General features: G+C 37.9%; 1 protein-coding gene across 9 annotated transcripts in view; it reads left to right on the top strand.

Annotated features, from left to right (window-relative positions):
* KMT2C (lysine methyltransferase 2C) overlaps positions 1–19,662 on the top strand; it is a 171,255-nt gene extending 151,593 nt beyond the window's left edge. For 8 of the 9 annotated variants that reach the window (XM_032236936.1, XM_032236935.1, XM_032236937.1 and 5 more), the window contains 15 exons: positions 2,011–2,152; positions 3,247–3,385; positions 4,654–4,832; positions 5,047–5,183; positions 6,628–6,880; positions 8,501–8,640; positions 10,080–10,187; positions 11,109–12,225; positions 13,173–13,309; positions 13,997–14,139; positions 14,410–14,578; positions 15,393–15,509; positions 16,178–16,251; positions 16,962–17,070; positions 17,928–19,662. In XM_032236936.1, the coding sequence (XP_032092827.1) occupies positions 2,011–2,152; positions 3,247–3,385; positions 4,654–4,832; positions 5,047–5,183; positions 6,628–6,880; positions 8,501–8,640; positions 10,080–10,187; positions 11,109–12,225; positions 13,173–13,309; positions 13,997–14,139; positions 14,410–14,578; positions 15,393–15,509; positions 16,178–16,251; positions 16,962–17,070; positions 17,928–18,020 (3,057 nt within the window). In that variant the 3' untranslated portion in view covers positions 18,021–19,662. The remainder of the gene's footprint in view (positions 1–2,010; positions 2,153–3,246; positions 3,386–4,653; positions 4,833–5,046; positions 5,184–6,627; positions 6,881–8,500; positions 8,641–10,079; positions 10,188–11,108; positions 12,226–13,172; positions 13,310–13,996; positions 14,140–14,409; positions 14,579–15,392; positions 15,510–16,177; positions 16,252–16,961; positions 17,071–17,927) is intronic. The other variant, XM_032236939.1, reaches the window with a different exon arrangement.
* The last annotated feature ends 158 nt before the right edge of the window (positions 19,663–19,820 follow it).

The raw sequence follows: 19,820 nt of genomic DNA, 5'->3' as shown, positions 1-19,820 counted from the left end.
AGAAAACTTATATTTAACACTAACCTTTTAATGTGTTTCAAACACATGTACATGTGAAAGTTCTACTCTCTGATTATTAACAAATCCACCCTGGATTACTACTTCAAAGACAAAGTATTATTAAATTTAGGTCGATTTTACATAAATTTAAGAGACCATCACAAGGCCCTTTTGTAATTGTTTCTCCTTTTGGAGGTCAGCAAGTGGTAATTGGTGACCAGGAGATTTTCCCAAAATCTATTGTTATGTCCCTTCCAGAAAGCAGCAAAGCCTCTCTAGTCTTCAAAGATTTTTTGAAATATCTGAAGTTGATGTTACTCTTGTCCCCATGATGGCTGTTGTTTTTATTCTTCTGTTTGTTACTGGTTAATTTACATATTGCTTGTAGAGATGTCGGAACCAGTTAACTCAATGATAGGATATGAAATCCCTAACTAAAAAGTAAAGATAAATAAAGATGGCAGCATTGCCTGAATGTCTCCCACTGGTAACAGAATTGACTACTGCAGGTGGACTGAATGTGCTATAAAGACTAGGAAATGAGATGAAAATTGTACTTCTTTCCCAACTGTGAATTGCATTCATTTCACATTGTGTTTTCTGTACTCCATCACAACTGTGCGGATGAAATCTGTTGGTAAATCATTGTCTTCCATGTGTTCTTCCACTGACTTACAATTCATGCATTATAGCTACATTTCCTCCGTTTTTTCTAGTGCATTTTACAGCCTGCGGGCCACTTCAGGCAGCAGGGGGACAGAGCAGCAGCCCTCCACAATGCCCAGTTTCTCATATCACCCTTAGAGAAAATTAATTGCCCACCCTTGTTCTACAGTGTGCATCATGGCTCTTGTTCTAAGGAGGCTTTTGCTTTGCTCTTGCATTTCTTTTTTAATTTTTTTAAAAAACAAACACAATCCTTCTTTACATGCTGTAGAAAGTGTATCAGTTGGTTACAAAAAGACTTTCGTGCATCTCTTCCACAGTCAAGAAACATACTTCATATTAACTCAAGCATTTTAACTCAAATATTTAAACATGTCACCATCATATCTCCATTTTCATTTGACTATAATTGTTTAAGCGTCCTTCATCATAAAATATACCAAAGTTTAATCCATAACCACATACTGGCCTTTCAATTACTATTTATAAGATCCTCCACTAACACTAAATCCTTATATCCTATTCTAGCTAAACATCCATAATATTTAATAACAAAGTTTTCTAATCCTCCTTTCCAAATCATTGTTTAAAATTTACATCCAGTTTCTATATTACATCCATTTCTATAGTTGAGTACAGTCTCTCCCCCCCCCCCCCCCCGTTCATTAGATACAATTTATCTGGAGAAACTTAACAAAGCCAGATAAAAAAGGGGGTGAAACCAGCAAAATAGAATTGTCCCAAAAGGCAAATGAGAAAACTTTAAACAAATAACTCCCATTCTAGTTCTAGATTAGTTGTTAAAAGAGTGACTTTTGATGTATGCCCATTAACTCACTGGGACAAAGCTTCACTTTCATCAGTGCCCTACTGTTAGCAGAAGATTACTTTAAAATCTGCTCTTGAACAAGATGCTTTCTTACCTTATTCTCAGTAAGACCTGGAGAGCCAGTTCTCAAACAAAAACAGTATGATTGATTTCTTTCCTTTCTTGATATATGCTTTTGATTACCTGATGCAGAGTGGCAAATAGAACATGGAAATTGTGATTTGTATTTGTCCTACAAGTAGTTCCAGTCATAATTTGTGTGTTTGGTGAGTTATTGTAAGAAAACTAAAAAAATAGTTACTTTACTATGCTAGTAACTATTAACAGAGTGGAAATAAGCAAATGAAAACCCTGTTACCTCGTTAGCACAGCACTGAAACCATAGCTTGGTGTTCGGTCTGAACTAAGTTAGCATGTATGCATTTGGATTGCTACTAGTTAGTTTTGTTATTAAATATGCAGGTTTACCCACCAATCCTTTAGAAAACTAATTGAAAATATGTTCTCTTGTGCAGCAAAATAATCTCAGTAATCCACCTACACCTCCAGCATCCCTTCCTCCTACACCTCCACCTGTGACTTGCCAAAAAATTGTGAATGGATTTGCAACAACTGAAGAACTTGCTACCAAAGCTGGAATGTTGGGAGGATCTGATGGTAAGATGTTTGCTATCCACATCATTTTGTAGAAAATCTGCCTATGTGGTTGCTAAAAGTCAACAATGACTTGATGGCAATAATCAATAAAACCAGAGTTGTATAATATACTTGTTATATTCACTCAACTAATTAGAAAAACCGGAAGACCTCCACCTTGGAAGCCACAAAAGCCAGGACTAATCTATCTTCCAGGGGAAAACTGTTTCATAAATATCGACTCCATCATGGAATATCTCCCAGCTTTAGTTTCCTGATTTTCTAGGGAAACTATGATTAAGAGAAAATGAGGAACACTATGCTATTTTTTCCTCAAGATGTTCTTATTTGATTCTTGTAGGTTTCAACCAAGCAAGATTCTTAAAGTGTCTTGCAAAACAAATAGGACAAGGTTAATGTATCTCATTCTTCCCTGCCCTTTTCCTCTGCTTCAGCCACCCACTGATCAACCCATACCTTTCACTTCGCTTTCCTTCAGTGCAACATCCATAGTTAAATTCGGATACAGCACAGTCCAGGCTAGAAACCAGAAGATTGTAACTTCTAGTCCCACCTTAGGTATGAAAATCGACTGGATGACTTTGAGCTAGTCACTCACTCTTAGCCAATCTACCTCACAAGGTTGTTGTTGTGGGGAAAATAGGAGGAGGAAGGAGTATTAGGTATGTGCTCTGCCTTGTGTTGCTTATAAAATCATAAAGATAGGGTATTAAAATAAATAAATGAATATAAATAATCCAATTGGTCCATATTTACTTGCCCTTCCTCTTAGTTGCCCCAAGCATCTTCCTTGCTTCACCTTTCCCCATCTTTGCTGTCTTTACCTTTTCTCTCCTGTAACCTACCCTGGAACTCTATGCCTCTTTCAAACACATGTTCATATTCAGGCAAAAGAAACATATTTTGGTCCAAGTATGACCTTCTCCAAATTGAATCTGGAATAGCCTACACATAGAATATGTTGGATGTTACTAAATGTTAGCAAAACATTCTCTGGTTCCTCAGAGATGCATGTAAGCTTTCATTAATCCAGTCCAGTCAGGTAGCTGTTTAAAATCATTTGTTTAATCTGTGCATCCTATCTGTTGCCAAAGCTTTAGGTTCAAAGCAGTTTCAGCTGCCTTTCAGGCCACAGGATGATTTGTTAGCCAGGGCCATAATTCAGGGTCCTAAGAGTGTGGATGTCCCTGCTTCTCTTCCAACCCCGCCTCATAACAATCATGAAGAGCTCAGGTAGGTGTCTTTTTTTAAAGGCATTAACATTGTATTGTGCTTAATATTTGCTCATGTGTTTTGATACTGAGCAGAATCTGCTGCCCCATAATGATATTTTTGCTATTAAGTTTTTTTGATCTATAAATTAAAGGAATATCTGTAATTTATGTCTCAACAAGCCACCCCAAAGACAGCACAACTAGTTTCAGACTAGTTCAGCCCATTATTTTTATAACTCATATATGTTATGTAGTTTTAAGCATTCAGAATAGTTTTCAGTTTTATTTTGTTTCTCCCATTTTTAAAAATCAGAGTTAGACTCTGTTCTGTCATGGAATGACCTTTATCTGCTGAAAGAGGAAAATGCAAGTTTCTGGGACCAGACTACAAAGCTACTGTTGTCTAGTCCAGCAGTCCCCAATCTTTCTGGCTTGGCAGCCCAGTCTGTGGGGAAGGGGCATGTGAGTGGCCAGGCACACACACACCCTCCACTCTTGCAAATGCAGTTTCATGCACAAATGGCAGGCACTTGCGCTCAGGCACAAAGCTTCACTCGCGTGAGCAGAAGATGGTTCTGCTTGCATGCAAAGCTCCACTCTTACAAGCAGCAGGCACTTGCACTCATGTGCAAACAGAGGACACTTGAGTGGAGGGCGCTTGTGCCCATGTGTGAACCTCCACTCACAAAGGCACTTCGCACAAGAGCGGAAGCGCCATCCACTCACACAAGTGGAGCTTTCCACGCAAGCACAATTGTCATCCTCTCGAGTGCGAAGTGAACCTTCGCACACACTCACTTGCCCATGTCTCCTGTGACCCAGTTTTGAACAGGCTCTGGCCCAGTAGTGGGCTCTGGCCCGAGAGTTGGAGACCACTGGTCTAGTCAGGTAACTGAGAATTAAAAATAATAAATATCAGGGAGATAGTAGCTTGTGTGGGAAGAGATTGAGATCTTATTCTTGAAATGCTCTTTATTTTGTTTTCCACATAAATTACTTGTAAGCACAGGATTGTACAATCACTGGAAGATTAAAAAATGGAATTAACAGCTAAAGTAAGTGAGTGTGCTTATCAATAGATAACATATACTGTAGTGTTATTATTTTTTTTACATCACACTTCTTTGCACTGTTAGCATATTTTGGCTATAAAAAAAGCCTAATAAATTTAGTTTTGGAAAAATTTGAAAGTGCCTCCACTTTGCAGTCAACTTCATGAATCACCTGTTTGCTCTTTGTATATGTGAACCATACTTACAAGTGTCCTGGTTTTGCTGTGTGTCTTAGGATTCAGGATCCTTGTGATGATAGAGAAAGTCCAGATAGCTTTGTTCCTTCTTCTTCCCCTGAGAGCGTCATGGGCATGGAAATAAGCAGGTACCCAGATCTATCAGCAGTAAAAGAAGAGATGCCACAGTCCGTTCCATCTCCTGTCATTCCAATTCTGCCAACAAGTTCTGGAAAGGGTAAAGCCAACATTTATTCTGAACAAATATATTGATTTCTCTAACCCAGTAGTGAAATGAGTAGACTTCAGTTTTCAGAAATCCCTAGCTAGCATGGCTGCCTGTGGAATTCTGGGAGTTGAACCCCACACATCTTAAAGTTGCTGAGGTTGGGGAACACTGCAGTTTAACCACATTCCAAAGTGACTTAAAGTTCAATTTCTTCTCTCTTAAGGTTCAGAGGCAAAGCAAAATTTCATCAAAATGGAGCCTTGTTCAACTTTCTTCAGTTCTCAACTTGGACTTGCCCCAAATAACACAGAATCTGGGCTTGTGTCCATTGCCATTACTTTGCATCCTACAGCTGCAGAGGTAAAGGTACCACACTTCTAGATGGACAAGGCTGGGTGCCGTTCTCAGTGTGCTATTGATGTCTTGGTTGCTAATTTTTATTTCTGCTGTCAGTTGTATTAAACGCTACTATGCACTTTCAGTATCGTTTCATTGAATTGTATGTAATAGGGTCATAAAAGCTGAGCTCAATAGCTTTGCTATATGCTGGATAAGAACATTATCCTATTGGCCATTCGGTTACCAGTACCATTTTTAATCATTCCAATTTTGTAACTCACTTCTTTTACTGGGTTTTAATTCAAGCTATCCACTGGCACTCCAAAATTCCTTTCTTCATTAGTAGCCTGATTTCAGATCCCATTAATTTAAACTTAGGATTTTGTGGACTAAATGCATTATTTTATACATTCTTGTCCTGAATTGCATTTGCCAATTTATTACTTGTGTGACCAGTTTGATTTCACCATTCTAAACAATTTGATATGATCAGGAAAGATGGCTGCTTACCCTAACCATGGATTATCATGTTTTTCGGAGTATAAGACGCCCCGAAGTATAACACACACCAAGATTCTGAAGAGGCAATTTTTTTAAAAAAAGTTTTGCATTCTGCAGATCTCCCAAAAAGGGCCCGTTTTTCACAAAACTGAGCCTGGTTTTTCATCCAAAAAAAGGCATGCATAGCCTTTAGGAGACTTGTAGAGTGCTCCTGGGGGTGCAAAAACGGTCCCGTTTTTTGCTCATTTCTGCCCTCTTCAGCCCCCCAGGAGCATTCTGGAAGCCTCCTAAAGGCTATGCACAGCCATTTTGGTGAATGGGGCGGGGTTTTGGGAGGCCAAAAATGCTGTATTGTGTATAAGACGCATCCAGATTTTCAACCTCTTTTTTAATGGAAAAGGGTGTGTCTTATACTCTGAAAAATATGGTATTTATATCCAAAATGAAAAGCCCCCGTCTTAACTCTGAGGTCTTGAAAAACTTTATGTATGCATTATGTGTTAAAACTGCCTATATATTCCTAAAATCTTTTCTGCTTCTTAATCACTCGTCAGTAAATGGGAGTCTGATTCTACTATTCCCTTTCAACTGAGTTTGCTCACCATCATTTAATTTTTATTTATGGGAGGATTTTTTTTTTAATTCCAAGCATATGCTATCTGACTTATGACAAATTAATGTTTTGGAAGTTGTAGAGTCCTCATAGTCACACGATTATTTATAACCTTCACTGACACCTTCTGATAAAGGCAAGAGGGAAGCCAGCAGGAAGTTGCAAATGGTAATCATGTGATCGTGGGATGCTGCGACACAACAGGGGTAACTAGGGCTGCCAGAATGTCCATTGTGATGTGACATTGCTAAGTGACGGGAGTTCCTAGATCCAATTACAGTTGTTAAGTGAGGACTATATGTATCTTATTAACAGCAAAGCAACTATACACTTATTTTTTCTCCACTCCAGAATATTGGTAGTGTGGTGGCTGCGTTCTCCAATCTTCTGCATGTCAGAATTCCAAACAGCTATGAAATTAGCACTGCATCTGATGCTCCATCATCCATCGGAATAATGAATCCACACAGAACTAATCCAGCATTTGAGTACAGGCAACATGTACTACTTCATGGTCCTCAGTCAGGAACCTTTGGCCCTCCTGGACTGACAGGGCCTTATGGACTCAAGCCACACAACGCCCCATTTTTATCAAGCGGAAATGGTGAGTCAGTGTGTGACCTGCTAATATTTTGCTAATAAATAAGAAGTTAAACTCAGCATTGAAGGTTTAAAAAAAATGGGATTTCAAGATAAAAAGTAAATATTTATTTATTACATTTTTATTTTTGTCAGTAATATCAATTGAATTCTGATAAACGATTTGTAGGATTGGATGTTATTCTGCTTCCGAGGGAACTGATCTGATATCAGTCATTAATTGTGATTAGTTCCAAACTGCTACAGGAGATACTGAAAAAAATAAACACCAAGAAGGACAATGCATAGATAGGTTGTTCTCAACTTACGACCTTTTGCTTAGTGACCATTTGAAGTTATGGCACTGAAAAAAGTGACATGTCTATTTTTCATATGATTGTTGCAGAATCCCCATGGTCATATGATCAAAATTTGGATACTTGGCAACTAGCTTGTATTTAGGATGGCTGCAGTGTCCTGGGGTCAAGTGATCATCTTTTGCAAACTTCTGACAAGCAAAATTTATGGGGAAGCCAGATTCACTTAACAAATATGTTACTAAGCTGTAATGATTCACTTAATAGTTGTGGGAAGAAAGGTCGTAAAATGGAGCAAATCTCTTAACTACTTTCTCATTTAGCAAAAGAAATTTGGGGCTCAATTGTAGTTGTAAGTTGAAAACTAACTTTAAATTAGATAGGATGGGATGTTGCATTAAGGATTGGTTATTAATTGATATGGAGACTGTATACAGACAAGTGGCTGTCCAGTCCTTTCTGAAAAACCTCCAGTGATGAAGCACCTGCAACTTCTGGTGGCAAGTTGTTCCATTGGTTAATTGTCCTCACTGTTAGGAAGTTTCTCCTTAATTCCAGTTTTTTTTCCTCCTTAATAGATTTCTATTGTTTCTTGCCCTGCTTTCAGGGGCTTTGGCGAATAGTGTGCTCCCTCTTCTTTGTGAATGCTCCAACACTGGAAGTTTTCAAGAAGAGATTGGATAACCATTTGTCTGAAATGATGTAAGGTTCCCAGCCTAAGCAAGAGGTTGGACTAGAAGACCTCCAAGGTCTCTTCCAACTCTGTTATTCTAATTTCTGTGAAGCCATCTTAGTCCCCCCACTCAGTCTGATAGAGGGGCCATACTCCAAATCTCCTCTGCTAAGGAATTATGATTGGTGGAATATAGGAGAAGAGCCTTTTCTGCCATGGCACCTAACCTTTGAAACATTATTCCCCTTGAAGTGAAATCTGCTTACCCCGCACGCTCCTTGGCCTTCTGAAAGGGTCTGAAGACCGAGTTCTGTCAAATAGCTTGGCGCCCTGATAGGGCATCTCATTTAGGGCATAGGTAGTAGACCAGTTGAAGATCCCACCTCCACCCCGTGTATACGTTGATTGTTTTATTCACTTTGTTGTCAACTTAATGTTTTAACTTTGCTGTCCAATGTTTTAATCTTTTGATGTTTTAACTGTTTTATGCCATTATTTATAACATTGTGAACTGCCTAGTATCTCTTGATAGTGAGATAGGTGGCATATAAATTTAATCAATTTAGTGATAATGGAGCAGGTATTTGGAGGCATAAGAATATTTACAGTAGAATGATGCATATATTAAAATAATTTGTATTTGTCTCATCTTCAGTTTTGTCAGGTTATAAAGCACAAAGTCCAAATGTTGTGGATGGTTCAGCATTAAGGTCACAGTGGTGTTCTCATTGTAAAGTGGTAGTACTGGGGAGTGGAGTACGAAAATCTTTCAAAGAACTACATTTCCTGAAACAGGTATATCTGTAATGACCTCCATTTTTAATTGTGTTTTCCCCTTATAGCAGGGGTGTCAAACTCGTGTCATCATGGTGTTGTCACATGATGTATTGCAATTTTTCCCCCTTCGCTAAATTGGGTGTGGGCAGCACACGACACATCTGGTCCATGGGCCAGGAGTTTGACAGCCCTGCCTTATAGTAGTAAGAGTACATGAGGGTTGGGAATATTCTGTTTCTTGTTGACTATGTTCTAGCAGATAAAATTTGAAATCGATTGAATGCTCTCTATTTTACCTGAATAAAACTTGAAATGTATCAGATATTCCAGGGATAGGGCACAACAAAGAATCAAAGCAAGCTCCTTGTTTTTTTTAATCCAAGGCCAGATGGGGAGGCCATGCTAACTACTTCCCAGTGACTAACCTGCATTGATATTGACCAAGACGATTATTTTCAAAATGTTTTTCAAGAACTTATAGGAAAGAAGTATTGTTGTTCTTTGTTCTTTGGGTCCTACCTTCTTCTGTCTGTATTGTAAGTCTGCAACAGAAGTCACTACAGTCCATCCACATGAACTCTAACTCAAATTATGCATTTAATAAAATTATTTTATTTTTTACTACAGGATTTTACTACAGTGTTACTTTACCTGGTCTAAGGCAGTAGCAGTAAAAACATGATGAAGCCCAGTTACATTTGTACTTACTTTGGACCGGGAAGGCGGGGGTGGGGGGAGGACAGTTCAGTCATAATTCACAAAATGAATTATGAAAATACTTTAGATTGTTCAAGGCCGTGCTGTCCTTTTGATCAAGTACAGAAGGATGAGAATATCCATTTTGAGTTCAGAAAGTTTTACATACCTGAAGTGTTAGAACTCTTCTTCAAACATCGTGGCTGGGGAAATCGGGAAGTCAAAAGTTCAAGTATCTTAAAATGCCAAGGTTGAGAAAACTGTCTTAGCGCTGCTTGTTTTGTTTTATTTAATGTAAAAATTTGCTCTTTTACCAGTAAATGATCTCAGTACAGGAATGATTTATATAGCACTGTTATTTGTTTTCCTTTAATCTGGATCATATTTCTTCCATTTAAGTGGCATAAAAATAGAAATATGTCAATGTATTCCCACTATAAATACAAAAATATTCCAAGATAATTGGCATGTCCTCAATTTTCTACCATCTATTAATTTTTATTTGGCCTGTGATTATATTTATTACTAGTTAACAACCAGCTAAGCAAGTAATCATAACACAATATTTTTTTTTCTATTAATAACATTTAAGTATTCTGTATGTTGGAGAGCAACTTTTATTTGTTGAATATTTTTCCAGTCCAACATAAAATATTTTTTTCAAACAAAATCATGTTTTAATATAAGCTTCCTACAGATAAGGAAGATCTAGATGTTTCTGACTTTATTTTATTGCTTTGTTTCGGTTTGTTTATTTTTAGGATTCCAAGGAAAAGTCTGAGAGAATAGAGAAAGACATTGTCTTCTGTAGTAACAATTGCTTAGTTCTTTATTCAGCCTCCATGCAAGCAAAAAGTTCAGAAAGCAAGGTAAATATTTACCATGACACTGCTTTAATATAACATTTTAATTAAAAATTATCTAGAAGATCAAGAGCAATTCACTTTGTTTAACATCAGATATATTTATTTGTTTTCCATTTGTTGCATCCATCTGCAGTGAAGATTTTTCACACAGGATCTGTATATATGTTTTAAAGTGTTTTAAAATGTGAAAATCAAAATATATATGAATCTATTCTGAAGGGAAAATTTGGACTCTTTAGGATATAATTATTTTAATTATATTCTAGATGTTATGTAAAGTGAATCTCTTCAAACATTTACTGTACATCTCATAGCTCTTTAGTCATACTTTACAAAATTTTGCAATTAATGTTGGGATCTTTCACACTAATGGGAAAAATATAACTGGTACACTAGAATTTCATTAAATAAAAGTGGGTTAAAAGTTATAAATAAATTAAATTACTTCAGATTGTCATTCCCACTCACACAGTGTTTAATAAGAACACCCAGATTTGTCAACAAAATAGATGCTGCTGACATTAATAATAGTTCATATCTTCAGCAGATCGGACTGTACATAACAAAGAAAGAATATAATATGGATACATAACCATCTATTCAGATATCTTTTGCATTTTCTGAACCTGGTACAAGATAAGTTGAAATCCCAATGATAGTACAGACTTATGCGTTGTATCAAGATCTTATACATACATTTAAAAACCAGAGATCCTTTTGGTTAAGCTATTTGCAATTATATTTCCTTAAACATTATTCTAATATTCTCAGCTCTGAATTGTGAAACTGCCCAGTCTTGCAAAGTGATTATTAAACCATGCAAACTTCTGTTATTAGTACAAAACTGTAATCTAATTCCAATAATGCATGCACATAACTTTTGCTATGAATCTCTTTTTAACCGCTGTTCTGATTATTTCTCAGGAATCTGTCCCTCCTGAAATCCAATTTCCAATGAAAGAACCTCCAAAAAGTTTCCACCAATATAGTACCAACATCTCCACGTTTGACGTTCACTGCCTCCCTCAACTGCAGGAAAAGAATTCTCCCCCCTCATCACCCCTCATTATTTTTCCTCCTGCCTTTGAAGCTGCCAAAGTGGAGCCCAAACCAGAAGAACTTAAGGTAACCGTGAAATTGAAACCCCGCTTAAGAACTGTTCCCAATGGCCTTGATGACTGTCGACCGGCGAACAAGAAATGGAAAGGAATGAAATGGAAAAAATGGAATGTACAGATTGTGATTCCTAAAGGAACGTTCAAACCCACTTGTGAAGAGGAGATAGATGAGCTTCTCAAGAAACTGGGCACAACCCTTAAACCTGATCCTGCCCTGAAAGACTACCGAAAGTGCTGTTTCTGCCATGAAGAGGGTGATGGGCTAACTGATGGACCAGCCAGGCTTCTGAATCTGGATTTAGACCTCTGGGTTCATTTGAACTGTGCTCTTTGGTCTACTGAGGTCTATGAGACACAAGCTGGTGCCTTAATCAATGTTGAGCTTGCTCTGAGAAGGGGCTTGCAAATGAAATGCGTGTTCTGCCACAAGATGGGTGCTACCAGCGGCTGCCACAGGTTAAGGTGTACCAATGTTTATCACTTCACCTGTGCCATTAAAGCACAATGCATGTTTTTCAAAGACAAAACTATGCTTTGCCCAATGCACAAACCGAAGAGCACTCATGAGCAAGAACTCAGTTATTTTGCGGTCTTCAGGCGAGTCTACGTCCAACGGGATGAAGTCCGACAGATCGCTAGCATCGTACAGAGGGGGGACCGTGAGCACACCTTCCGGGTGGGGAGCCTGATCTTCCACAGTATCGGTCAGCTGCTGCCCCACCAGATGGTTGCCTTCCACTCTTCAAAGGTGCTCTACCCAGTAGGGTTTGAGGCCAGCCGGTTGTATTGGAGCATACGATACACTAACCGCCGTTCCCGCTACCTGTGTTCCATTGAAGAGAAGGATGGCTTCCCCTTGTTTGTGATCAGGGTGATTGAGCAAGGACACGAAGATATGATTCTGACCGGCCTGACTCCAGAAGGTAAATGAAAACCTGGGAACCCTAGTCACGCTAGGCCAGGGAGATCTGATTGAATTGAGAGGTGTTGATGTCTAAATACCCAGAGGAAAGCAGCTTGCCTATTTCTGAGATAGTTTTTCTAAGCACTGCATTTATTTACTTTCACTTCATGTGAAAAAAGCAAATACTTTTTATTTTACAAAAAGAAAGCCAAAATGGAGAAACCATAAATGATGTCAAGGTGGAATATGCCATGAATCTGAGGGTGCACTTTTAAGAACAGCTAAGGACAAGATAGTTTTTACTATGTCCTGATATATAAAACTCAAAAGGAGTGTGTTTTCTTTTTCATATTACTATACCTTCTTTATAGTCATGCTTCATTTTCTGGAAGCTGATAGCAAAACCAGCCTAAAATCACCAGGATTTGATTATCTTGCTTTGGAAGGTTCCCATTCCATCATTTAAAATCCGCTACACCCCTCAGGCCTTTAAGGAAACTCCTAGCCAGGAGAAGATTGTTTGAGAAATTCTGATCTTGATTTAATAGTAGCTTAGGAATGTATCTAGACCTGGAAAGGAAAATTATTGAGGAATTCATCCCAATAATACATAAGGCTATTTCCCATGATAAATATCTTTAGAAAATGTTAATTACCATTGTCACTGTCACTTGTGATTGCATTTTAATTTGCAACATCTGACCAAAATAAATAATACAATGAATATAGACTTTCTTGAGGAAATACCCACTATTAAAACCTGTTTCGGGGAGGCATATAACCATAACTTCTTAAGCCTTGTACTCTATATTTTATATTCCAGTATTACTTCCAAAGCAGATATAAAATCTAGTCTGATTCTTATAATAAATTTCCTATCCTAATCATAAATAATGTCCTGATAATAAATAGAGCAAAGCATTCAGTTCTCTTTCTGTATTGTTTATTGTATTTTTCCCTGTACAGATGTTTGGGATAAAATCCTTGAGCCTGTTGCATCTATACGGAAAACCTCCGAAATGCTCCAGCTATTCCCTGTGTATCTCAAGGGCGAAGATCTTTTTGGCCTGACTGTCTCTGCAGTGGCTAGAATAGCTGAATCAGTGAGTGTTTGGGCAATGGTGCCAGGCTGAATCTTCATCAATTCTTGCTTAGTAATGGTCAGAATTTGGCATTGGTGGCAATTGTTTATAGAATACATTAGAGAAGAGTGCTGTAGTTGAAACAGCAGAACTTAACAAAAGCTGGAATTCATTCTTAGAACAAATAAACATAGAGAGACAGATACACAGGCATATACACAGAAACTCTTTCTGTTCTGTGGAAATAAGTCAGAGGCCTTTCCTTGATTGCTGGTATAGTGGCAGTAGGAATGTAAAGAAGGAAAATAAATCCAGGTGTGTAGTTTCGAACTGCCAGAGTTGCTCAGCAGTAATGGCATATTCATTTAATAAATAAATAATACTTCCCACAATCTCCAGCAGCACAGAATGTACCGGCCCTAAAATATTTCTCATCTCGGGGACATTTTACCCTGAAGTAAACTCCTCCTTTCTGCATTGTAGTCGAAACCTGTAGACTGCTGAAGAAAAATCAGAATGGGTCTTTGTGCTACCTGTTTGGGGCTCTATGTTCTTAAAGAAAATAGAAGAAGAAAAACGGGAAATGGTTTAATGGGCTCTTTGTACCTTTTTCATCACCGTGAAGAAGATTGTTTTGTTTCAAGTATCAAAGGCTGTTCTTTTGGCTCTTCTGCAGTTCCATTGACCTGGATTTCTCTTGTGTTACAGCTTCCTGGGGTTGAGGCCTGTGAGCGTTACACCTTCCGTTATGGCCGAAACCCCCTCATGGAGCTGCCTCTCGCCATCAACCCCACTGGCTGCGCTCGTTCTGAGCCCAAAATGAGCAGCCATGTCAAGAGGTTTGTGTTAAGGTATTTTCTTTTAAATTCACATAGTGCAGCCCAGGGTTTATAGGCTTCCGTAGGATACCTGTGCTTCTGTGTGCTGCTTACAAACCCTGCTGTCTTTGGCTGTGTATGTGGCCCGTCCGAGTTGGGGGGCAGCTGCTTTAATGTCTCTGCTAGGTGGCTTTGAATGTCTGTTTATCTAGGAGCTGTTTTATGATTCAGAACATTGCAACTTTCAGAGAGATCTTCAGTTTTCCTTCTCTGTTCCTTCTGTTCTGTGACCCTTTGCTGCAGGCCTCATACCTTGAATAGCACCAGCACTTCAAAGTCATTTCAGAGCACAGTGACAGGAGAACTAAATGCACCTTACAGTAAGCAGTTTGTTCATTCAAAGTCTTCTCAGTATCGGAAAATGAAGACTGAATGGAAGTCCAATGTCTACTTGGCACGATCGCGTATTCAGGTCAGTTTGGCCCAGGAAAGTATTAACTATATTTTTGTGTGGAAAATACCAGATGTATTTAAAAATAATATTTATTTAATAAGCATATTTTATATTTATTATTTGTTTCATTTACATATTCATGCTAATTTATCCTTCATTGGAACTCACTGTTTGTTTGTTTATTTATTACTAGCATCTGTATACTGCCTACTTGAACAACTCCATTAAATTGCAAGTGATTAATCTCCATTGAACATAGTGGGACTTTTCTCTTAGTACAGATAGTCCTCCACTTAGGACCGGTCATTTAGCTACCATTTGAAGTTATGAAAAACCTTTCCGTAGCTACTTTTGGCCTGGTTTCAAAGTTCTGATGACCTGTGTTCCCCCTCCCCCGTGATCACATGATCATATTGGCATTTACAGCCATTTGCATCATCCCTGGTCACACGACCACGATTTAATTCAAACACACACACACACACACACAATAAACCACAATTTACCTCTTGTTTTTGGCACAAAAAACCCCATCCGTTGGATATAATGGGTTTGCTGTGGCATTGACTTTATGACTTTGGCATTCTTTGAAGTCGTAAAATTGGCACAATTATGTGGTGACCTGATTAGTGACCACACTTTATCCCCATAATTTCAGGTTCAATTACTGTCATAAGTCAAGGACTACCTGTAATCATTGTAGCATTAGTTGAAAAGAATTATAGGATTATTAAAATATCTTAAGTGGACATGCTGAGATTTTGAGATCTATTTAAATCAGCAGAAGAGGCCACTGATGTGCTCTATTACCAAATCATTCCTGCCTTTTCAGGGCCTGGGTTTATATGCTGCTAGAGACATTGAAAAGCACACTATGGTAATTGAATATATTGGAACCATCATTCGCAATGAAGTAGCCAACAGGAAGGAGAAGCTTTATGAATCTCAGGTACTCCTTAAGACAAGAAGCATTTGTATTTCAAGCTTTGTGGGACATGGAGGAGCTAATGAGGATAAGAGTTCCATGGGTTTCATTAAGGCCCTTGGTGCTAATTACTACTTTAGAAATTTTTAAATATAGTTTTTCATGTAGATTTTAATAATATTTGTATTTTCATTGATAACATCATCCTAAGTGCCCTAAATAAGGGAAAGGCTAGCTGTCTGACTGACTGGTTATCTCTTTTTCTCTTCATCCATCCATCCGTCCGTCCATCATCTATCAGTCTATATCTTTAGCTATCTCACTATCTGCCTTACCTATCTTGAAGCACCAGGTGTTTGTGTGTGTGTGCGTGCATGTCTTTTAAGTGTTCAGATAAAGGAAGTTTGTTGTGAACCAGCCACAGCAACGTTTGATTCTTTCATTTATGGAGGCTAAACGTGATTAAGATATTCTTGAGCCTTCCTTGGACTTTCATTTTTGGTGTTTCTATTCTCAAAATCCTAGCAAGAATGCTACTTTTTGGGAAAAAGACATTAAGGTTTCCAATGTTTTAATAAGCATTTGGATTGTAATTGCAATTCAGGATGGCTACATATCATATCTTTGAATATTAATACTTGTTATACTGGCTTAGTCCTTTTTTTCTCTCATTTCTGATTTTCTCTCCACAGAATCGTGGAGTATACATGTTCCGCATTGATAATGATCATGTTATTGATGCCACATTGACTGGAGGTCCTGCAAGGTGGGTAGTTCTAGAAGGAAGTTTTCCCCTGTCCAGCCATGACCAACTCTAGTGGGGTGGGTGCTCATCCCCATTTCTTGGCTGAGGGAACCAGCCTTGTCCGAAGAGAGTTTCCATGTTCATGTGGCTATAGGCCAAAGGCGCATGGGACACTGTTCCCTTCCCATCAAAGTGGTACCTATTAATCTACCCACATTTGCATGCTTTCAAATGTAGGCAGGAGCTGGGACAGGAGCTCACCCTGTTGTGTGGAACTCAGGTCTTGAACTCGGGCTGTAAGTTCTCCCACAGACATACTTAATGTCTTTAATGGCTGAGCCATCGTGCCCCAGTGTTGGATTAGAATGAGTCAAATTCAGCCTTGGAAGCTCACTAAGTGCCTTTATGCCAAGGACTCTCTCAGCCCATTATCTGCACGGGATAATTGTGGGAAAGATTGGAGGAAGGTGCGCTGCATATGCCGCCCTGGGTTCCTGACAAACAGGGCACGAGACATCCACGACCGGTTTATTTTTGAAAAAAACCTTCACAGCAGCCTAAGTTGGTATTTACTTTATCACCAGAAGTACCTTCCTCTTATATTGCAACCTTGTCACATTTCCTAACTTTAAATACATAAATTTATCTTTTGTTGCTCAAAGTCTCATATAGTAAAATTATGGTACAATATATAAAATATCTACCCTTCTTTTCTCTCCCCTACCTTATAGGTACATTAACCATTCCTGTGCACCCAACTGTGTGGCTGAAGTGGTAACCTTTGAACGGGGACATAAAATCATAATTAGCTCTAACCGGAGAATCCAGAAAGGGGAAGAGGTATGGTTTATATGGCTTTTAGTACCATACATTTTTTCATATACTGAATATTCTGCTCTTTTTTGCAACGAACAAAATACTTGGTATCGATGGCTGGTAGACAGAATCTTGCTCTCTAGGCTGAAGGCAAAGTCTGTAGGAACCTTAAGAGTTTCTACAGAAAGCAGTTTCCCATCTGAAATGCATTTTTGTTTATTTATTGAAGACTGGCATGTTTATGATCTGAAGGGAATTTTTTTTGGCAGAGGAGACTTTAGCAGCTGGAGCAATTTGCCCTTTGTTAAAATGCAGGCCAAAGGCATTGGTTGGGAGGGGGAGTTATGTCCCCTTTAGGGCAATGAACTGAGATTGAATTAACACGTTAATGAAATAATATGTTTTTAAAAAAACAATTCAGAAGCAAACCTTGTCCAGGAAATAATAAGGAAGGACCTGAATTATATCCAATAGTTCCAGAACTAAAAACAATATTCTAGGGGTATCTTGAGATTATTTCTCTTTTAAGACAGTTGTTTCATGCCCCTTATTATAGGGTTGGGTTGTTTATAGGCCAGCTTGGTCTAGTGGTTAAGGCTCCAGGCTACAAATGAGGTGGTGAGTTCTAATCCTGCCTTAGGCATGAAAGCCAGCCAGGGGACTTTCCCTCTTTCTCAGCCCAGCCCACCTCACAGGGTTGCTATTGTGGGAAAAATAAGAGGAAGGGTTATTAAACATGCTCGCTACCTTGAGTTATTTATAAAAAGGTAGGATAAACATAAACAGATTGTGTATAAATCTCATTTTTATAGAGAAGTTTATGTTGAAAATGCATCTATCTTTTAATTCTGGAATAATAATTAAAGCTATTTTCATTTCAGCTGTGTTATGATTATAAATTTGATTTTGAAGATGACCAGCACAAGATTGCATGTCACTGTGGGGCTGTAAACTGCCGAAAATGGATGAACTAGATGCATTCCTTACTCTCTCTGAGGGCTGCGTGTCCCAAGGAAGAAGTGATTTTTGATGCTGTTCATTTGCAGGGTGGGGATGTGTTATGTGTATGAAAACAATCACTTCTCTCAAGTTATCTCTTCTACTCCAGTGTAAAGTGAGCACCAGAAGCCAGCTGGCAGAATATGGAGTTAGGCCTGGCTTCCAGGCACCCAGAATGGAAACTGATCTCCAGACCAGTCCAGCACTTTTGATTTCATTAAAAGATAAATTTCTTTTCACTAAAGAGAAATCAGACTCGGGCAGAGAAGCTGTGGCTGACCTGCTGAAGGGCAGTGGGGCACTAATGAATGTAGACTGAAATCACCAGCGTAAGGGAGATATCCAAAGTGCTGGCCACAGCCTTACTTACTAAAGGGGCAGGCCCTCTAAAAACAGGAAAAAAATTAAAAACGTAGACACCACTGAACAAGGAATGTACTGAAATGACTTCCTTAGGGATAGAGCTAAGGGAAAAATAACTTGCACTAAAATACATTTAAAATACTTGATTCCATGAGTCAGTTTATTGTAGTTTTGATTTCTGTAAAATAAGAGAAACTTTTTGTATTTATTATTGAATAAGTGAATGAAGCTATTTTTAAAAGGAAAAGTTAGAAGCCAAGCTGCTGCTGTTACCTGCAGAACTAACAAACCCTGTTACTTTGTACAAAAATGTAAATATTTTGAGGATAAAAGTTCAGTATAAAAAATAGGAATTGACCAAATGCTACCAGATCTTGCAGCAGTTCGGGTGCTTATTAAACTTAATAGGGATGTTACAATATGATTTCATGTATTAAACATGTCATTACAATTGTCATGGGTAACCAAAATCTCAATTTAAGAGAGATTTTACTTTATTTTTTTAATCTTTAAAGCAGGCTCAGTTATGCTGTATTGACTTTTTTTTAAAGCAGCCCTTCAGATTGATTAGACAGCATGTAAATTACAGCAGTGGTTTTTGTAGATGTTTGAGGAAACTTAGGCTGATCTATTTTATTTGTATTATATTGTTACATCCCTATTTCTTAAATCAGGTTTTTTTGTGTGTGTAGAATATGTGATAACTGTGAATAACTGCTAAAACCACCCAAACTAGATGCTGAACATTGATTTTGTTTTCCAACAGAAATAGTGGAGATTATATGAACTGTTCAGCTTACACTAAAATTATGTAATGAAACTAGGAATGTGTAGTGAGAGTGTAAGTCAATAGCTGCCTTCTTGAAAAGTAAAATCAAGGAAAAAAATTATAGGAATTGTGCTTTCAGCTGCAGGACTCTGCCAATAGGATTTTGAGGAAAAAAAGTAATTTAAAATGTGTTTGTATGAATTGTTTTTGTTTACATTTCTTTTAAAAAATAAACACTGTTTGTGTTTGCTTGTAGAACCCTAATCAACATTTTGAACCAGGTTAGCTTTTTTATTTTGTACTTTTAATTCTGGTACTGACACTTCACAGTCTAAATATTAAAAAAATGAAGTTTTTTTGTGTGCACAGCTAAAGTGGACTGTAAAACTGGTAGTATATTCAGTGATACAGGTCTGAACTTGTAATGTATATGGCATGATGTATTTTTATCTTACAGAATAAATCATTGTATATATTTTTCTCTTGATAATAGCTGTATGAAATTTGTTTCTTGAATATTTTTCTTCTCTTGTACAATATTCCAACATCCTACCAGTATTTGTCTTACAGGTTTTTATTCTGTTCTGTATAATAGTTATCTAATGTTGGCAAAAATGATTTTTTGAAGTATACAGAGTGTTAC

The sequence above is a fragment of the Thamnophis elegans genome, chromosome Z, assembly GCF_009769535.1.
Source record: "Thamnophis elegans isolate rThaEle1 chromosome Z, rThaEle1.pri, whole genome shotgun sequence".
Lineage (NCBI taxonomy): Eukaryota > Metazoa > Chordata > Lepidosauria > Squamata > Colubridae > Thamnophis > Thamnophis elegans.
Note: the sequence above shows the minus strand (reverse complement) of the source record. Positions and strands in the feature narration are given on the sequence as shown.